The sequence below is a fragment of the Hyperolius riggenbachi genome, chromosome 1, assembly GCF_040937935.1.
Source record: "Hyperolius riggenbachi isolate aHypRig1 chromosome 1, aHypRig1.pri, whole genome shotgun sequence".
Taxonomy (NCBI): domain Eukaryota; kingdom Metazoa; phylum Chordata; class Amphibia; order Anura; family Hyperoliidae; genus Hyperolius; species Hyperolius riggenbachi.
In genome coordinates, this window is record NC_090646.1 from 95145292 (window position 1) to 95165521 (window position 20230).

Below are 20230 nucleotides of genomic sequence, written 5' to 3' on the forward strand. Positions count from 1 at the left end.
AAAAGTCAATGCTTGTATGACCAGCTTAAAGCTTGAAAAAAAATATATGTCAGTCCCCAGTCTAGCAGTAGACTGAAGAGCAGCTGGTTGGTAAATCTGTCTACCAGGGCCCTCTGCCCCATCTGAAAATTTTAGATTAGGAGTCTGACTTATCCGGTGAACTGAAACTAACTTGTTTGGGTAGAGTTTTGGGGTATCTTCCCAGTATTGGTTTAGGTTCCACTTTCCCCATGGTAAACTAGACCATCACAATAATCATGCACTTTGTGAGCCTACTCCTGACATCCTTCCCTGGTTGACCTCGCTTGAACAAGTTGAGATCTGTCTTACTTACCTCATGTAAGCACTGGTGTTGAGTGCGTGGCTACATGAATGGAACCAATCCATCGTAGGTAACCGTGTCTTGGACAGGGGTGTCCACACTTTTTAGGCCAGGGGCCATATCGCCTTTCTAAAGAATGTTAGGGGGCCAAACTAGTATGATTAAACACAATTTTTGCTGATTGCCATTTCGTATACTATGTCTGTGACATATTGTCAAATAAAACATTTCCATGGGAAATAACCCTTATACCATGTGCAGTTAGCACAGTGGCAGCTGCTAATTGGTGGCTGTTACTGCTGCTGGCCCCTGCATGTGGCACTGCAGCTATGGCCTGTGGTTCGCATGTAATAAACAACTGTAGAAAGCTTTGAGGGCCACCAGAAATAGTTCGGCAGGTCGCAATTGGCCACCAGGCCGGACTTTGGACATGCCTGGCCTAGGTGGTCTTATTCAGAATAGCCTCTGGGATTACATGATTTTAGTCTGTGGGTATTGGGCCCTGTACATTTTTGGATGGCATTGTCAATTACTGTTGCACAATAAAGGTTGGAAACTATAAGTGCAGGTTATCATTTATTCTCTTGCTGTAGGTTGGACAAACCAGTTATATACCACATCTCTTTCTTTGTTAGGCGGTTCATAAATGATTATGAAAACTGTGTTTTTGGTAGTGCTCAGAATGTTTGCAGGTGGTGGTAATTAAATGTTTTGTACTTTTGTATTCCAGAAGGAGAAGCTCAGCCAGGCCCAATTCCAAAGTCAGCCCAGAAGGAGCGGCGGGTGCTGGAGCGCTTAGTCAGCAGTGAATGTAAGTATCTGTTTTGGGAGTCCCTAGAAAATGCCACCTACCTATTTCTGACTCTCTTCTGAAACTTCACTGAAAAACTTGAAAGTCCAATTTTAGGAATCCTGTTTTTTCATTTTGACACCATCAGGGAAGAGTTAGAATCGTTTTATTGCTGTTGGTATTCCCTTTCTAAAGATCTTCTCATCTTTTCTTTGGGCCCTCCATGGAGCTTTATAGATTTACAGTAATATCAAAACTGGTAATCCAGAGGACAGGAATGAGGGACAGCAATACAATCTTTGAGAGCTCCTTATTGTACAAAAAATGTTTTGTTGCTGTTTCTCTCACTCCTGTAGAGAGTTTCCCACTTCCTGTCTGAACAGGAAGTGATGGGATTCTCAATAGTGTGGACAGGGGACAGCAATGTTTATACTGAAAAAGGCAAATCATTTTTTTCTTTTAGTTCCTTCTTACTGGTGTGGAAGCAAGGCACCATCCATTTTCTCTGTCCTCCATTTCTCTCTTCTCCTCTTTGGCATGACCACTCCTCCCATGCAACTCTTCCCCTCCAACCTCGGGTTGCAAGCACGACTTATGCAGTAGCGAAGCATCCTCCTCAGAACCACTCAAGAAAATGAGTAAGTGCCAAAGAGCTGCTCGACCAAGCAGGTCGAACAGCTTTACCAGCGGACAGTAGAGGAACAGGAAGGCTCCATACTGTCCAGAGCCTTCCCTCTACTCAGGTAAGTATCAAACCTGAAGTGTGTTGTTTCACTTTAAAGAGTCTCTGAAGACTCCGAAAATTCCACTTTTTATTCAATATTTCTCTTCTGAAATATCAGAATAGCTAAAACGCCACATCCCTGTGGCAGAACGCTGTATTTATACCCCCAAATACCATGGCAAAAATCCATGACTTTCAAAGTTGGGGATTTTGCTACCTGGGGAGGCAGAGCTGAGGGCTGTAGCTCTGCCTCTATTAGCATCAATCACCGCTGATCGCCGCCTCTCCCCGCCCATCTCAGTGAAAGAAGACTGAGAGGGGCGGGGAGAGGCAGGGATTGATGCGAGTAGAGGCAGAGCTACAGACCTAAGCTCTGCCTCTACAAGGAACCGCTCCCCACATTTTCCCCCCAGGGATTTGGGGGGTGTAAACACGGCGTTCTGCCACGGAGATGCAGTGTTTTAGCTATACTAAAAAGTGAAATTTTAGGAGGCTTCAGAGTCTCTTTAAAGAAAACCTGAACTGAACATTAAAAGTCAAAATAAACATACACAAGTCATACTTACCTCCCGTGTAGTCTACTACTCAATCTATATTTCTTCTCCTGCATCCTGTTTGTCCACTGTGATCAATGGAATTCTCCGTCCTCCATTTTGAAAATGGCCATTACACCATAACGGCTTCCTGGTCAGCACACTGTTAAACTGTAACATCGCCTACTTGAGCCATAGGGAAACATGGACACATCAGTTCTCCTCTCAGCTGTAACTGACAGCAACTGATATATAACTGACAGCAACTGATATATTTCAGTTCTGACAAAATGTTGTCAGAGCTGGAAGGGATCACTGTAAGAAGAAAACGGTGAGCTTCTGAGAGGAACTGATGGCAAGGTAACTATGTAATGTTCATTTGAAGTTACCTCATGTGTTTATTTTAAATAATTTTACTCAGTACAGGTTCTCTTTAAGTTTACTTTAAACACTCGCAGACAGGTGGATGTACGTCTGAGCATGATCAGACAGTGCCCAAAATCTGACAGTGCTGTTTCAGGGGGGGTCCTCTTTTCCAAGGTTGTACTGCTGGAGAGGCTGACATTTGTGCTACCTGGCCCTAGGATATATGATTGTTTCTGACCAAAACTGACCTGCTATTTGCGTGCTGCAACAATTGTAGGTTTGATTCTGCTTCCCACTTGGTGTAAATTTGTATCTAGTATTTGTAGCGTTTCTATGTACTGTCGTGGATGACATGTCTTCTCCACTTTTTGAGCACACTATAATTAATTTTACAAATGTTATTATATTATTATTGTATACAAAATTAATAAAATATCAAACTAATTTATTTTGTGAGCCAAATTACTTTTAAAGAGACTCCGTAACAAAAATTGCATCCTGTTTTTTATCATCCTACAAGTTCCAAAAGCTATTCTAATGCGCTCTGGCTTACTACAGCACTTTGTACTATCACAGTCTCTGTAATAAATCAACTTATCTCTCTCTTGTCAGACTTGTCAGCCTGTGTCTGGAAGGCTGCCAAGTTCTTCAGTGTTGTGGTTCTGTGATGCATCTCCCCCCTCCAGGCCCCTCTCTGCACACTGCCTGTGTGTTATTTAGGATTAGAGCAGCTTCTCTCTGCTCTCTTATCTTTTACAAGCTGGATAAATCCTACTCTGAGCTGGCTGGGCTTTCACATACTGAGGAATTACATACAGGCAGAGCTGTCTGCACTCTGCAGGAAGAAACAGTCTGACACTTCAGTGGAAGATAGCAGCAGGGGGAAAGAAACACACAAATGCTCTCTTGAGATTCAAAAGGAAGGCTGTATACAGCCTGCTTGTGTATGGATGTATTTTCTATGTGTGGACATACTGTACATCAACCTACTTCCTGTTTTGGTGGCCATTTTGTTTGTTTATAAACAAACTTTTTAAAACTGTTTTTAACCACTTTTAATGCGGCGAGGAGCGGCGAAATTGTGACAGAGGGTAATAGGAGATGTCCCCTAACGCACTGGTATGTTTACTTTTGTGCGATTTTAACAATACAGATTCTCTTTAAAGTAGCATGGAATTGACCGTGGAGCTGACTATAGTTACAGCTCAAATAAAAGGAAAACACTTATAATAATATACTATAATCAAAATTAAAAAGTTTTTATGCCTGTTGGGTTGCATAACAGCTCAGCTGGACTTCACACTAATGAAACAGCTACAATCAGAGCATTATTTTATATCCAGCTCCCAGGTACTCAATTTAAAGCCCTGTTTTCATGATCTCATTGGCCATTATCAGAGTGGAAATTTAGGTTATTACAAATGCAAGTTTATGCCTAGTTTTAATTTGTGAGAGTCAGGTGTCAATGTCAAAAACGATGTCAATTTACATATTGTACCCACTATTTTTGTATTGTTTCACAGTTTTTGTTGAATGCCTGTGAGAAAACGCGGAAAAGCCGCCGCGGGTGCTCAGAGCAAGGCGGCTGATTCCGCGTCTGACGCTGCGGTTTGCACGCATAAGCCTACATCTGGTTCCGCGTCCAGCACAGCAGATGCATTACAACACATGTCTGGTGTGGCTGGGACTGATAGTCCACACAGGTTCAGAAGGACGCGCGCGTGTGCTGAGAGGCAGAGCTTTTATGACAGCCAGAAGGGTGTCAGCTGACCAAGCCGGTCAGCTGACAATTCTATCAGTTCCCATTGGTCCAGCACTTAGGGGAGGCGCTGGAGAGCGCTTTGGTATATATACTGGGTGCTGGTCATTTCTCTGGTGTCTGCCGTTGCGATCACTACGTGGAAGCACTCAGACCTTTTGTCAGTATCTGTGTTATTATTCAGACTAGTTCCAGGGTGTTGATGACTACGGAGCTCACACCCAAGACTAGGAATACTGTGTATTATCTGTGTTATCATTCAGACTAGTTCCAGGGTGTTGATGACTACGGAGCTCACACCCAAGACTAGGAATTAGCTTAACCACCCTGTTATGCTTCAGACTAGATCCAGGGTGTTGATAATCAAGGAGCTCACACCTAAAGACTAGACATTGTTGATTATTTGTTATGACCTTCTGCTTTCCTGACCTCTCTTCTGATCTCTGATTTGGTACTTCGCTATATCTGATACTCCGTTGCCAAACTTTGCTTGCCTTAGGATTCCGAATCGGTCTCCTTCCTCTGTATCCGATCTGTCTGTCTGTTGCCAACCTGGCTTGTCCGACCTTGAGAACTATCTCCTCTGTTTAGAGATAGTTCACAGATCTGTCAGTGACACTCCACCATTGGTGTCACTCACACTCTGGTCATTCCCATTCTCAGCCTGACTCCTCCCCTTGGGGAGCCTCAGGCTTTTGGAAGGAGCCTGTTCTTTGGATAGTATCTCTACTGCCCTGCACCCTCTATACGGGTGCTCTCCTCAAAGTATTACTGTTGCACCAAACACTCATATTACTCAGGTGTCCAGAGGTTAGAGATATATCTGATTATCGGTGATACTGCAGATCATCAATAATCGGGTATATATCTGTATTCTCGGTGATATTCACCATAATCGGATCCTCTCTGTGTTACACCGATCGTTACAGAACAGCAGACCAAACCCAAATGGACGCACTGTATAGCCATGTTGAAGTACTGACCACCGCGGTAAACCAACTTTCCGCGGCAGTTTTGAACCAACAGACCCAGATATGTCAGATATTTGGGGCTATTCAGGAACTTCAATCAGTGCGATCTCCTCTTAGCACAGACATACGTATGCCTGTACCTGAAAATTTTTCCGGTCACAGATCTGACTTCCGAAATTTTAGGAGTAGAGTGTTATCATACTTTGAGTTGAGACCTAATTCTTCAGGAACTATGGCCCAAAAGGTTACATTTTTTAAAACTTTGTTATCAGGTGATTCTCAGACCTGGGCGTACAGTCTGCCTGACGGAGACTTGGCCCTAACCTCTGTAGAGGAATTTTTTAAAGCCATGGCTATAATTTACGATGATCCAGACATTGCCTCGACTTCTGAGCGGAAGCTCAAACGGTTACGTCAAGGCAAGAGTCCGGTGGAAGATAACGCTGCTGCCTTGGGTGTAGTTGGGGGTAGTACCCTAGGCGTGCAGTTTTTACCCCTAGATGATAGACGTTTGCTTCTTCCTTGTACTATTTCGTGGGAGGATAAGTCCGAGGTCACTGAAGCCTTCATTGACTCAGGCTAATTTTATGGATTACGAATTTGCAAAAAAATTGGGTATTCCGCTCACCCCGGTAAAACCACCAATTCAAGTTACGGCAGTGGATTATTCTCCTCTGCAGGGTAACAGTCCTCTGTCACAGACTCCAGAGGTGGGAGTCACTATAGGGGTGCTGCATAGGGAGAATTTGCATTTTTTTGTGTTACACATGACAACCTCCACGATCATTCTTGGCATGCCTTGGTTACAACTTCACTCCCCTCAGATTAATTGGGCCACTGGTCAGCTAACGAGCTGGTCGTCCCATTGCATTCATCATTGTTTAGCGAAGGTAACCTTGGGCCAGACCAAGATTCACATGGAGGGAGTGCTGGATCAGTATTCTGATTTTTCAGACGTGTTTTGTCCTAAATCAGCCGATAAACTTCCTCCACATCGCCCTTTCGATTGTCCCATCGATCTCCGGTCTGGTTGTATGCCCCCTAGAGCAGTGGTTCCCAACCTTTTCCGGCCCGGGGAACACTTTCTGACCATATTTTTCTCCGGGGAACGGCGGGGGGGTGGGGTGGGGGGGCGGGTGTTTGCGCGGCCTAGTGGACAGTGCCGTGCGCAGCAGGCTATGGGGGGGGGGGGGGCTGGGGTGCGGCTGCATAGCTAGCATAGTTGCCCCAGTGTAGGAGGGAATTTAGTTGCCTCAGTATAGCTAGTATAGTGCCCCAGTATAGCCGGTATAGTGCCCCCAGTATAGCCAGTATAGTGCCCTCAGTATAGCCGGTATAGTGCCCTAGTATAGCCAGAATAGTGCCCCAGTATAGCCAGAATAGTGCCCCAGTATAGCTAGTATAGTGCCCCAGTATAGCCAGAATAGTGCCCCAGTATAGCTAGTATAGTGCCCCAGTATAGCCAGTATAGTGCCCCCAGTATAGCCAGTATAGTGCCCCCAGTATAGCCAGTATAGTGCCCCCAGTATAGCCAGAATAGTGCCCCAGTATAGCCAGAATAGTGCCCCAGTATAGCCAGTATAGTGCCCCAGTATAGTGCCCCAGTATAGCCAGAATAGTGCCCCCAGTATAGCCAGAATAGTGCCCCCTGTATAGCCAGAATAGTGCCCCCAGTATAGCCAGTATAGTGCCCCCAGTATAGCCAGAATAGTGCCCCCGGTATAGCCAGAATAGTGCCCCCGGTATAGCCAGAATAGTGCCCCCAGTATAGCCAGAATAGTGCCCCCAGTATAGCCAGTATAGTGCCCCCAGTATAGCCAGTATAGTGCCCCCGGTATAGCCAGAATAGTGCCCCCGGTATAGCCAGAATAGTGCCCCCGGTATAGCCAGAATAGTGCCCCCAGTATAGCCAGAATAGTGCCCCCTGTATAGCCAGTATAGTGCCCCCAGTATAGCCAGTATAGTGCCCCCAGTATAGTGCCCCCAGTATAGCCAGAATAGTGCCCCCAGTATAGCCAGAATAGTGCCCCCAGTATAGCCAGTATAGTGCCCCCAGTATAGCCAGTATAGTGCCCCCAGTATAGCCAGTATAGTGCCCCCAGTATAATGCCCCAGTATAGCCAGAATAGTGCCCCAGTATAGCTAGTATAGTGCCCCAGTATGGGTAGGTGGTGGTCCCCGCCGCTGTTATTACCTTAACAGCTGCCGCTCTCCCCTCTCCAGCACATGTGTTTATTTAAGGCAAGCAGCGTATCTCCCAGCTGCTCTGTGATGCGACAGGAAGCAGGGCAGCGGCTTCCTGTAGCGGCGATATGTATTGCCGTTACTATGGTAACCGAGCCCTGATTCCTGCGCATCACAGAGCAGCCGGAAGATACGCTGCTTGCCTTAAATAAACACATACGCTGGAGAGGGGAGAGCGGCCGCTGCTAAGGTAATAGCAGCGGCGGCCGCGGGGACGTGCGGGAGGGGGGGGGGGGGAAGAGGACGGCACACCAGGCAACATGGTTGAAAAACGCTGCCCTAGAGGTCATCTCTACAATTTGTCTGGGCCGGAAAAGTTGGCCATGCAGGAGTACATCCGTGAAAATTTAGCTAAAGGGTTCATTCGCCCTTCCCGGTCACCTGCTGGAGCAGGTTTCTTTTTTGTAAAGAAAAAAGACGGAAGCCTACGGCCATGCATTGATTATCGGGGTCTGAATAAAATCACAGTAAAGAATCGCTATCCTTTACCTTTGATAGACTATTTATTTACTCAGATCACCAATGCTAAGATTTTCTCAAAATTGGATTTGCGGTGTGCATACAACCTGGTGCGAATCAGAGAGGGCGATGAGTGGAAGACGGCCTTTAACACACCCGATGGGCATTACGAGTACCTGGTGATGCCCTTCGGGTTGTGTAACGCTCCGGCCGTCTTTCAGGAACTCATGAGGTGTTCAGGGAGGTTTTGGGTAAATTTGTCCTGGTATATCTGGATGATATACTAATTTTCTCAGATAACCTCTCAGAGCACAGGGCTCATGTCAGATTTGTGCTGCACAAGCTAAGACAGAACATGCTTTATGCTAAATTGGAGAAATGCATTTTTGAGGTAACATCTGTCGCCTTTCTAGGGTACATCATTTCTACCTCGGGCCTTTCTATGGACCCTGCCAAAGTCTCTGCTGTCCTGGAGTGGCCTCAGCCAGTGGGACTGAAGGCTCTCCAGAGGTTCTTAGGGTTCGCAAATTACTATAGAAGGTTCATAAAGGGGTACTCCACAGTCATTGCACCCCTCACCAGTCTCACAAAGAAAGGGGCAGATAACAACCACTGGTCCCCTGAAGCTTTGGCTGCTTTCTCCACTCTGAAAGACCTGTTTTGTTCTGCACCCATTTTGAGACACGTTGACACATCCTATCCCTTTATCGTAGAGGTGGATGCCTCAGAGGTCGGGGTGGGGGCTGTGCTGTCTCAGCGTTCTGGGTTGCAAGGAAGATTACACCCATGTGCCTATTTTTCTCGTAGGTTTTCACCAGCAGAGAAAAACTACGATATAGGCAACAGGGAGCTCCTAGCCATTAAATTGGCCTTTGAAGAATGGCGTCATTGGCTAGAAGGAGCAGGACATACGATTACACTGATCACAAAAATTTGGAATACATTGAGGGGGCTAAGAGATTGAGTCCCCATCAGGCTCGATGGTCACTGTTTTTCTCGAGATTCAGATTTGTAATTACGTATACTCCAGGTAGTAAAAACATTAAAGCAGATGCTTTATCCAGATGATTTGAGCCAGAGACAGCACAGCCCTCAGACCCAGAGACTATTATCCCACAGAAAGTGGTATTGGCAGCCACCGAGACCTGGAAGAACTGGATGGAGACTTTAAGTCCCTTCCAGCAGGATGTTCCTGAGGGAAAGCCTGAAGGGGTCATGTTTGTACCATTGCCGTTTCGTCTCCAGATATTGCAGATGTTCCACTCCCACAAAAATGCTGGACATCCTGGGGCCACCAGAACACAGGACCTTGTTGCTAGGTGTGCTTGGTGGCCTTTATTGGCAACTGACTGCAAGGAGTATGTGAGAGAATGTGCAGTGTGTGCAAAAAGCAAACCCTCCCGTCTGGCACCTGTGGGAACATTGCAGCCTTTGCCCACCCCGAGTGAACCATGGACCCACTTGTCCATGGATTTTGTGGGTGAGCTCCCGAGGTCTGAAGGCATGTCGGTCATTTGGGTGGTAGTCGACAGATTCAGTAAAATGGCCCATTTCGTGCCCCTGAAAGGACTCCCCTCGGCCCAGGAGTTGGCCGATCTTTTCATCATGCACATTTTCAGGCTACATGGCATCCCGGAAAATATAGTGTCAGATCGGGGAGTCCAATTTGTTTCTAAATTTTGGAGGGCATTTTGTCATCAATTGGGCATGGAACTGTCGTTTTCGTCGGGCTACCACCCACAGACCAATAGTCAGACCGAAAGAATTAATCAGTCACTGGAACAGTTTCTAAGGTGTTATGTCGCGGATGCGCAAAATGATTGGGTCAAGTTCTTGCCGTTTGCAGAATTTGCACACAATAATTTAAAGAGCTCTTCCTCTGGATTCTCTCCATTTCAGGTGTTAACTGGAAAGTTGCCTAAGTTCTTCCCACTGCCAGTAGCTTCCACTCCGTTTCCAGCTTTGGAGGCTTGGCAAAAGTCATTTAAGAACATTTGGGGGATCGTGAAAAAGAATCTAGAGAAGGCCTTTCAGAGTCAGAAAGGTCAAGCTGACAAGAAACGTTCCATAGAGTGGAAGTTCCGGCCAGGAGACTTGGTCTGGGTGTCCACTCGTCATTTGACTTTAAAACAGCCTTCGCCCAAGTTAGGACCCAGATTTGTGGGCCCTTTCCCAGTAACCAGGAAAATCAACAATGTTACTTATGCCATTGATCTTCCTGCCAGCATGCGTGGTGTAAGATCGTTCCATGTATCCCTGCTTAAGCCAGCAGTGCATGTAGGTTCCCCTCCTCCTCCCCCTGTGATGGTGGATGACCAACTTGAGTATGAAGTGAAAAAGATTTTAGACTCACGTATTGTACAGAACTCAGTACAGTATTTAGTTCACTGGAAGGGTTATGGTATTGAGGAAAGAACATGGGTACCTGATTGCCGCATGCGGATGAATTAAAGAAGGAGTTCCACGCCCTACATCCTGAGAAGCCGGGTAGGAGCTGTCCGGAGTCCACTCCTCACGGGGGGGGGGTACTGTGAGAAAACGCTAAAAAGCCGCCGCTGGTGCTCAGAGCAAGGCGGCTGATTCTGCGTCTAATGCGGCGGCTTGCACACATAAGCCTACATCTGTCAGTATGGCTGAACGCGGAGAAACCGCCACATGCTCTGATAGCGGTGCGGCTGGTTCCGCGTCCAGCACAGCGGATGCAGTACAACACATGTCTGGTGTGGCTGGGACTGATAGTGCTCACAGGTTCAGAAGGAGCTGAGAGGCAGAGCTTTTATGACAGCCAGAAGGGTGTCAGCTGACCAAGCCGGTCAGCTGACAATTCTATCAGTTCCCATTGGTCCAGCACTTAGGGGAGGCGCTGGAGAGCGCTTTGGTATATATACTGGGTGCTGGTCATTTCTCTGGTGTCTGCCGTTGCGATCACTACGTGGTAGCACTCAGACCTTTTGTCAGTATCTGTGTTATTATTCAGACTAGTTCCAGGGTGTTGATGACTACGGAGCTCACACCCAAGACTAGGAATACTGTGTATTATCTGTGTTATTATTCAGACTAGTTCCAGGGTGTTGATGACTACGGAGCTCACACCCAAGACTAGGAATTAGCTTAACCATCCTGTTATGCTTCAGACTAGATCCAGGGTGTTGATGATCAAAGAGCTCACACCTAAAGACTAGACATTGTTGATTATTTGTTATGACCTTCTGCTTTCCTGACTTCTCTTCTGATCTCTGATTTGGTACTTCGCTATATCTGATACTCCGTTGCCAAACCTTGCTTGCCTTAGGATTCCGAATCGGTCTCCTTCCTCTGTATCTGATCTGTCTGTCTGTTGCCGACCTGGCTTGTCCGACCTTGAGAACTATCTCCTCTGTTTGGAAATAGTTCACAGATCTGTCAGTGACACTCCACCATTGGTGTCACTCACACTCTGGTCCTTCCCATTCTCAGCCTGACTCCTCCCTTTGGGGAGCCTCAGGCTTTTGGAAGGAGCCTGTTCTTTGGGCAGCATCTCTACTGCCCTGCACTCTCTATACGGGTGCTCTCCTCCAAGTATTACTGTTGCACCAAACACTCATATTGCTCAGGTGTCCAGAGGTTAGAGATATATCTGATTATCGGTGACACTGCAGATCATCAATAATCGGGTATATATCTGTATTCTCGGTGATACTGCAGATCACCGATAATCGGATCCTCTCTGTGTTACACCGATCGTTACAAAGCCCTTTTACTTAATTTGTGCTTGTCCTTTTTTTTTTTTCTTCCAGCTAAAAGCCACATTGCCTTAGATGATTTTGTGGAGATTACGAAGAAATATGCAAAGGGCATTGTGCCACCCAACTTGTTTGTCCATGATGATGAAGATGATGAGTTTGCTGGGAAGGGCCCAGAGGAACTACCATTGCAACAAAAGGTGAGTTGGAGGTACAGGTAGTCCTCGGTTAACGAACGAGATAGGGACTGTAGGTTCGTTCTTAACCTGAATCTGTTCTTAAGTCAGATCATTTTGCCATCTCTGTCCCCTGTACCTCCCTGTGCCTCCAGTGTCCCCCTCTGTGTCACCTCTGCCCTTTGTACCTGTTTATACAAGTTTAAAGAGACTCTGAGGTGAGAATAAAACTTTTTTCCCTTATATTCCGCAGGGGCATGTTTGCCCCAGCTAAAACGCCGCTATCCCGTGGCAGAACGGGGGTCCTTTACCCCCCAAATCCCCTCCGTGCTGTGCGGGGAGCGCTTCCTGTTGAGGCAGGGCTAATGGCTGCAGCCCTGCCTCTCAGCGCGTCTATCAGTGCTGATCGACGCCTCTCCCCCGCCCCTCTGTCTTCCTTCACTGAGAGGGGTGGGGAGAGGCGGAGATCCGCCGCTGATAGACGCGCATGGAGCAGAGCTACAGCTCATAGCTCTGCCTCAATGAGCAGCAAAATCTACGACCAAGTTGGTCATGGATTTTGCAAGGGGGGGAATTTGGGGGGTAAAGGACCCCCGTTCTGCCGCGGGATAGCGGCGTTTTAGCACGGGCAAACATGCCCCTGCTGAATAGAAGGGAAAAAGAGTTTTATTCTCGCTTCAGAGTCTCTTTAACCACCTTGGCGGTAATGACGAGCCCCCACCCACCCCAGGACCCCTGTGCAGCCTGGCAGCGCTGAGGGGTGGATCGGGATTCCCTGTGTCGTCGATGACGTCATTCTGTTCGTCAGCATGGCGACGGGGGAAGCCCTAAAAGAAATTAGGCACTAGGCTAGCTACATGATAAAAAAAAAACCGAAAAAACTGCTGTGCAGCCACCCTGGCAGATTTAATAGAACGCCAGGGTGGTTAAAAGTCATTTTTTCTTAGTTTTTTTAATCTATTTTCTCAAAAACTACAAGTCCAATTTGAAAAAAATTTTTTTAGCTTGTTCCCATGGAAACAGAGAATCCATGCCGTTCGTATCGGCGGGTCGTTCTTAAGTCGGGCGTTCGTAAGTCGGGGACTACATGTACATGTATTGTGTTAGCAAGACCCAGGTCATTTCATCCTGCCGGTGATCAGCACTATATTTGACCTGCTGTAGTTTTTCCATCTGTGTGATTTGGAATTAGTAGGAGTTGGACCAGAATTTGCACAGGCAAATGATATTTGAAATGCTAATAGTAGCTTGATGTATTAATCATTATCTGATCAAAACATGCAAAGTTCTAGTTTAGGCCCCACTAATTTTGATAATTGTAGCTTAAAAACACAACTGATGTCTGATTTAAGATCACATATCTATTTTACAAGGTCCAATTTAAAAGAAATTTAACGGTTAAAAAAGAAACATCTGGCATCAGATTGCATTATTTCTGCACTGGACATTTATGAAACCACGACTCCAACTCCGGGTGCCCACATTTGCTCCGACTCCACAGCCCTGCTATTCATAGCGTTTAATGATATATTCCAGTTCTAGTGCGAGCATTGCCTGAGCATAGAGCCATTTATTTAACTTTATTAGACTTTATATCACTGAGATATTTTCCCTAACATCACAATTTTTGCAGTGTTTGATTTAAAAACTATTTCATTATATCCCCGAAATTAAAATTAGGTGTCTTTTTTTTACCCCTCTCTGTTCCAGATTATGAAGTATCCTCTTCACGTTATCATGGAGCTTAAGGAATACCTTATTGAAATGGCCTCAAAGGCCGGAATGCACTGGCTGCATACCATTGTGCCAACACATCACATCAATGCACTCATCTTCTTCTTTATTATTAGCAATCTCACCATAGACTTCTTTGCTTGTTTTATTCCCCTGGTTGTCTTCTACTTGTCCTTCATCTCCATGGTAATCTGTACCCTGAAAGTATTTCAGAACAGCAAAGCCTGGGAGAACTTCCGTGCCTTTACAGACCTGCTGATCCGCTTCGAACCAAACCTGGACGTTGAGCAAGCAGAGGAGAATTTTGGCTGGAACCATTTAGAGCCCTATTTATACTTCTTAATGTCAGTATTCTTTGTCATTTTTTCATTCCCAATTTCAGATCGGCACTGGATACCCTGTTCAGAATTGGCCATTATCTCGATGTTCTTCACCATTACCAGTTATCTGAGTTTGAACACAAGTGCGGAACCCTACACCCGTCGAGCTTTATACACGGAAGTGGCTGCTGGTGCACTTACCTTTTTAAACCTATTGCCTGAATCAGTGCCATACGTACGGCTGCTTAGTAAGACATTCTATACTGTACCTATTGGGCACTTAATCCTATTCCGCATAAGTGTCCCATGTTTGTTCTTTGTCCACTTATTTTACCTTTTCTTCAGGATGGCACAACTCCGAAACTTCAAGGGTTTCTACTACTACCTGGTCCCGTACCTAGTGTGCTTCATGTGGTGCGAACTTTCTGTTGTCATTCTACGTGAATCTACCATGATTGGTCTCATTCGCGCCTCTGTTGGCTATTTTCTGTTTTTGTTTGCTCTTCCCATACTCCTAGTAGGCATTGCTGTAATGTGTGTGGTTCACTTCATGAAATGGTTTATTGCTCTGGAGCTGACCAAGATTGTGGTGACTCTTATCGTGTTGACTGTCCCACTGGTTTTCCGCTGGTGGTCTAAAGCCAATTATTCCTTGGTTGGAATGGTCAAGTCTCTCACTAAAAGTTCCATTGTGAAGCTGATCTTGGTGTGGATCACTGCCATTGTAATGTTTTGTTGGGTTTATGTCTACCGCTCCGAGGGAATGAAAGTCTACAATTCCACATTGACTTGGCAGCAGTATAGCTTTTTGTGCGGCCCCAGGGCATGGAAGGAGACCAACATGGCGAGGACTCAGATTCTGTGCAGTCATTTGGAAGGACACAGAGTGACATGGACAGGCAGGTTCAAGTATGTCCGTGTCACCGAGATTGAGAACAGTGCTGAATCTGCTGTCAACATGCTTCCCCTATTTATTGGAGATTGGATGAGATGTCTTTATGGAGAAATCTATCCTCCTTGCGATCCACAGAATGTCACCTTAGAAGAAGAAGAACTCTGTCGACTAAAATTCCTCTCAAAATATGGATGCCATATGAAGAAATTTGACAGGTACAAATTTGAGATATCAGTTGGAATGCCTCTCAATGGAAAGAACGGCAACAGGACGCTTGAAGAAGATGATGTCACCAAAGATATTGTGCTTAAAGCTAGCAATGAATTCAAAACCGTGCTGCTAAACTTGCGGCAAGGCAGCATGATTGAATTCAGCACCATACTTGAAGGACGCCTGGGCAGCAAGTGGCCAGTCTTTGAACTCAAAGCTATAAGCTGCTTAAATTGTATGGCTAAACTCACTCCGGCCTCCAGGCACGTCAAGATAGAACAAGACTGGAGACGAGATGTCCACACTGCTATTAAGTTTGCCTTTGATTTTTTCTTTTCTCCGTTCCTTTCTGCCATTTGAAAAAGTAAGGCATTCAGGTGCCATCAAAATGCTGAAACCAAAGTGAGAACTACTCCGTTAATTTAACGTGTAACTCCCATCTTTCTGACCTATGGGACATTGTAATGGTGACACTGAGATAGTCAACTTTGTACATTGTGTTAACCCGTTTGGCTTGTTAAGTCATTACAGACTATTGAAGTAGGTGTTCTGCAGGTGGTATATATCTTCATTGTCATGGGGTCTACCTACAGCTGTGATTTCTAACAGGGGTCAGGCGTGCTGATCTGTAAAAGCTGGTGGTTGATATGAGTAGTTGCTTGACATAACCAATCAGTTACAATGTTAAATTAAATAGGAGTGGTACAAAACATCTGTAATCCCCATCAGTAGTAAAATGTATTCCCCAGTAGAAAAGCCACCAGTTATTGGACAGCTTCATACATTACGACCCCTACATACAGAATAGCCTAATAACACTCAGGACTAGCTGAGCTAAGCATGGGTTACTGGCTGTACAAGGAAGTTTGGGACCGTTTTGGTATTATCAGACAGTATAAGAAGAAGATATGTTGACATCAAACCAACAAACATTGATTCAGGTAATAACTTTACCAAATGACAAGCTGTACATGGTTATTGCTGCTCTATGACTGATAGCAGAGTCTTTGGGGGGGGGAGGGGGCAAGTGGGGTGATTGGCCCAGGCCCTGCACCTGAAAGGTGCCCTGCGGTAATGCCCACTGCGCTCACACTGAGAGCTTCCTGGTCGGCTTATGCTCAGGTGCTTTCTTACTGGTCGGCTTATGCTCAGGTGCTGACCCGCTGATTTACGTCATGTGCATAGCACTCCCGGCCATGGGCGCACAACCACTGCGAGTCTGCGACAATCAACCTCTCACAGGACTCAGGAGCATCATATTTTGGAATTTGCTAAACAGGTAAAGACTCTACAATACCACCAACAGAATCCGAGTCAGCCAGCAAAGTCAGGCCAAGAAACAACACATATCACCCTGTCCCCTGTTGGTGGTGCAGAAAATGCATGTAGAGCTCCCCAGCTCCCTATTCAGCCTAGTACCCATCCCCAGCCAGTCTGGCTCACACCTGTAGCTCCCCAGCCAGCCTGTATCTATCTCAAGCTCCCCAGCCAGCCTCTACGTATCCTTAGCTCCCTAACCAGCCTGGTACCCATCCGTAGCGCCCCAGCTAGCCTTGTACCCATCCGTAGCGCCCCAGCTAGCCTTGTACCCATCTCTAACTCCCCAGCCAGCTTAGTACCCATCTCCAGTTTATTGGTTGGCTTAGTGGCCTTTAACAAACTTAATCGTTTTTAAACAATAATAAGGCATACTGCATTAGATGTGGACAAGACCGTGAGCATGATGGTACGGGATATGGCCTACACTTATGGCTCTAGTCCCCACATATGACCCTCGCACCAGGCCTCACGTACTCTAAGGCCGCCTCTGCTGAGAGCTAAGTTGTTTGTGTTTACCTATATTGTCAAATGCTGTCAGGGTTCAGTAGATCTAAGCACTGATGAGGTATTTTACATTTCAAAAGGGAATAAGTGTGACATGGTGTCAGATTGCTCATTAAGCCTACGGATTCATACATATGTCTCTGTATGTTACATTCACTTTTGTACGGTTCTGATCTAGTTATGTATAATGCCTGATGAAGAAACATAATGGTTTGAAACCTTGCTATATAGCATGTCCAGCCAGTCATTAAAGGTATTACTCAAATCATCATTTTTTGGTTTGATGTCTGCATATCTGCTCCACAGCTAACAACGAACCACACTTCACTAGCTATAAGATGATGATTTAGGGAAGGGCGTTTTTTTCATCTGTTTTTGAAATAATCTTTTAGACTATTTAATCATTTCTGATTGGTACAGAACTGAGGACTTTTGCGAGGAAGTGACAAGTACATAAAGCAGCTGCATTGGTGTACGGACTACACAACAAGTATCCCTGGGATACTGTTTTTATGTTAAGGTGGCCATACACCTATGGATAGCCACAAGATCGGCCTTTGGATAGATTCCTCTCTGATCGTATCAATTGGATGCCCATATGACACACAGATTTTCAATCAATTTCATCATGAAATTAATGAACTGTGGAGCCTCTTTTCTCACCACCCAGGTCTCCCCTATCTGTGCTTCCCCCAGACAGCAGCAGAGCTCTAACCTGTCCCGCTGGTGGGGTCTGGTGGTTTAACTTCATGCAGCGGGTCTCCTCCTCCGTGTCCTCTTCTCTTCTTGGTCATGTGACACAAGCTTTAGTTCAAACACTAGAGGTCCGGCATTTATGCTGCTGGACCTTTAGTATTTGAACTTCAACTTGTGTCACATGACCAGGATGAGGAAAATACACAGGAAAGAGGAGACCCACTGCATGAAGTTATACCACCGGAGGCGGGAAAACATGCGCTAGCGGGCCAGTTGAGAGTACTGCCAAAACGCTGCGTTGGTCGTTGCTGTATTGAATGCTGCTAGCGATGCGTTCCGGACCTGTTGCCGATTGAGCACAATTTTCCTGCCTGTGCGATCGACCAAATTAATCCATTCTGAATAGAAATTGATGGCTCTAGCAACATTTGCGTTAACGATTTCTAGCAGATTCGATCACAGAAATCGAATCTGCCATATATCTATGGGTAAAATCGCCTAGTGTATGGCCAGCATTAGGTACACGAGTTCCATGGTAATCAGACCTGGATAGCATGATCCAGCTATACCCTTAGCCAAGCCTGAATGTCCTTTCCTGTGGAGGGAGAGGAGAGCAACTGTGGCTGAATGTATCTTTCAAGCGCAACATTAAGAGAAAGCCTGGTGGGATCAACCAAATCAATTAATTCCAAACTAAAATTGGTTGAGCATTTGTAGCACTGATTTTCAGTTGATCAGTTTTTACTACAGGCATGATACAGAACTGGGTCGGAGCCGTACTGGAGGTTTTCCTTTTACATGTCTGGGGGAAGAATTGTCAATTCCATTGCATTACTGCTAGGGAACTTACAGTTTCCATAGTGTTCTAATAATAGTTGTACTTTAAACTCTGAAGCCATGGGATGAGCTTGACAGATGTGGTATTAGTAATGTCTTAAAGAAATCAATTTGTAGTTCTCATATTCATTTCAAGGCAGATCCCCACAGTGTCCCTGCTCAGCTCAGCTGGTACCACAAAAACCTGTACAGACATAAGATGGTGAGCTATAGAGATGATCCTTTAAGAGTATTTTCTGTTTACAAAGCTGCTGACTGGGCTATCCAGCCATGTCAGCTGTGCGGAAAGAAATGGAAGAAAGTGCACTTTAAGCTGTTAAAATACACCAGACATGAAAGAAATATGGAGGCTGCCATTACTTGACCTCCTTAAATAAGTCACTTCTCTGGAACAAGTCTGCATATTCAGAGCATCAGAACACCCGATCTGCCTTTTTCTGCTAAAAACAAAGTATTTCAGCCAGAAAATTGGCAATTTTGTTATTAGTAACTCACCGTAAGTGATGGATTCTTTAGTGTTTTTGTCATGACAGATGTGCTTTAAAGTCCTTATCTAGCTACATATTTTTGTCTCACTCCCTAATAATGCAGTCAAATAAGTCACATTCCAATCAAAATAATCTTAAATAGCTTAGCTTTAACCTTCTGTAGCTTTGTCATATGACAGCAGATGTCATCCTCATTGGCTAATAGAAAAATTCCCTCCCAGCACTCCCAGGAAGCCTGCTTTCAGACCCCCACTTTGTGCAGGTGCCCAATTTCTCCATTCCATAAGAGGAGGGTTCAGTGGTAGCCCGTCCATGCACCCTTTGAAGTCCTGAGTGGGAGAGCTCAGTTTCAGCCTGCCACACCCCTCTGAAGGCCTGAGTGAGAGAGCTCAGTTTCAGCCTGCCACGCCCCTCTGAAGTCCTGAGTGGGAGAGCTCAGTTTCAGCCTGCCACGCCCCTCTGAAGTCTTGAGTGAGAGAGCTCAGTTTCAGCTTGCCACACCCCTCTGAAGGCCTGTGTGGGAGAGCTCAGTTTCATCTTGCCACACCCCTCTGAAGGACTGAGTGGGAGAGCTCAGTTTCAGCTTGCTACGCTCCTCTAAAGTCCTGAGTGAGGAGTGACAGGATACACCCCTCACAAAAGGCAGTGCACCTTTCATGAGGAAAGACTGACCAGCAGCAACAAGTCATGTGACCACACTGCAAAAGATTGAAGGGAACATGAAGTGAGAGGGGTATATGAAGGGGTGCCACATTTATTTATTTTTAAACAATACCAGTTTCCTGGCTGTCCTGCTGATCATTCCAGCATCAGTGTGGTAGTATCTGAATCACACACCTAAAACAAGCATGCAGCTAATCTAGTCAGATTTTTGTCATAAACATCTGATCTGCATTCTTGTTCAGGGTCTATTGCTAAAAGTATTAGAGGTAGAGGATCAACAAGACAGCCAGGCAACCGATATTGTTTAAAAGGAAATTAATATGGCAGCCTCCATATATCTCTCAGTTTGGATTCAATATTAAAGCGTTACACAGTCCTGCTACTGAAGGAGAAAAACCTCTCTCATAAGAATTCTTCTATGTTGTAATTGCAGGTTTGAATCTCACCACCACCACACCAGATATTGGAAAGGGACTCACCCTCTTCTAAGACCTTCA

General features: G+C 45.6%; 1 protein-coding gene across 1 annotated transcript in view; it reads left to right on the top strand.

Annotated features, from left to right (window-relative positions):
• The window catches only part of WFS1 (wolframin ER transmembrane glycoprotein), a 62456-nt gene extending 42375 nt beyond the window's left edge, over positions 1-20081 (top strand). The window contains exons 6-8 of the mRNA XM_068277125.1: positions 1053-1133; positions 11945-12090; positions 13777-20081. Of these exons, the coding sequence (XP_068133226.1) occupies positions 1053-1133; positions 11945-12090; positions 13777-15585 (2036 nt within the window). The 3' untranslated portion in view covers positions 15586-20081. The remainder of the gene's footprint in view (positions 1-1052; positions 1134-11944; positions 12091-13776) is intronic.
• Positions 20082-20230: the final 149 nt, after the last annotated feature.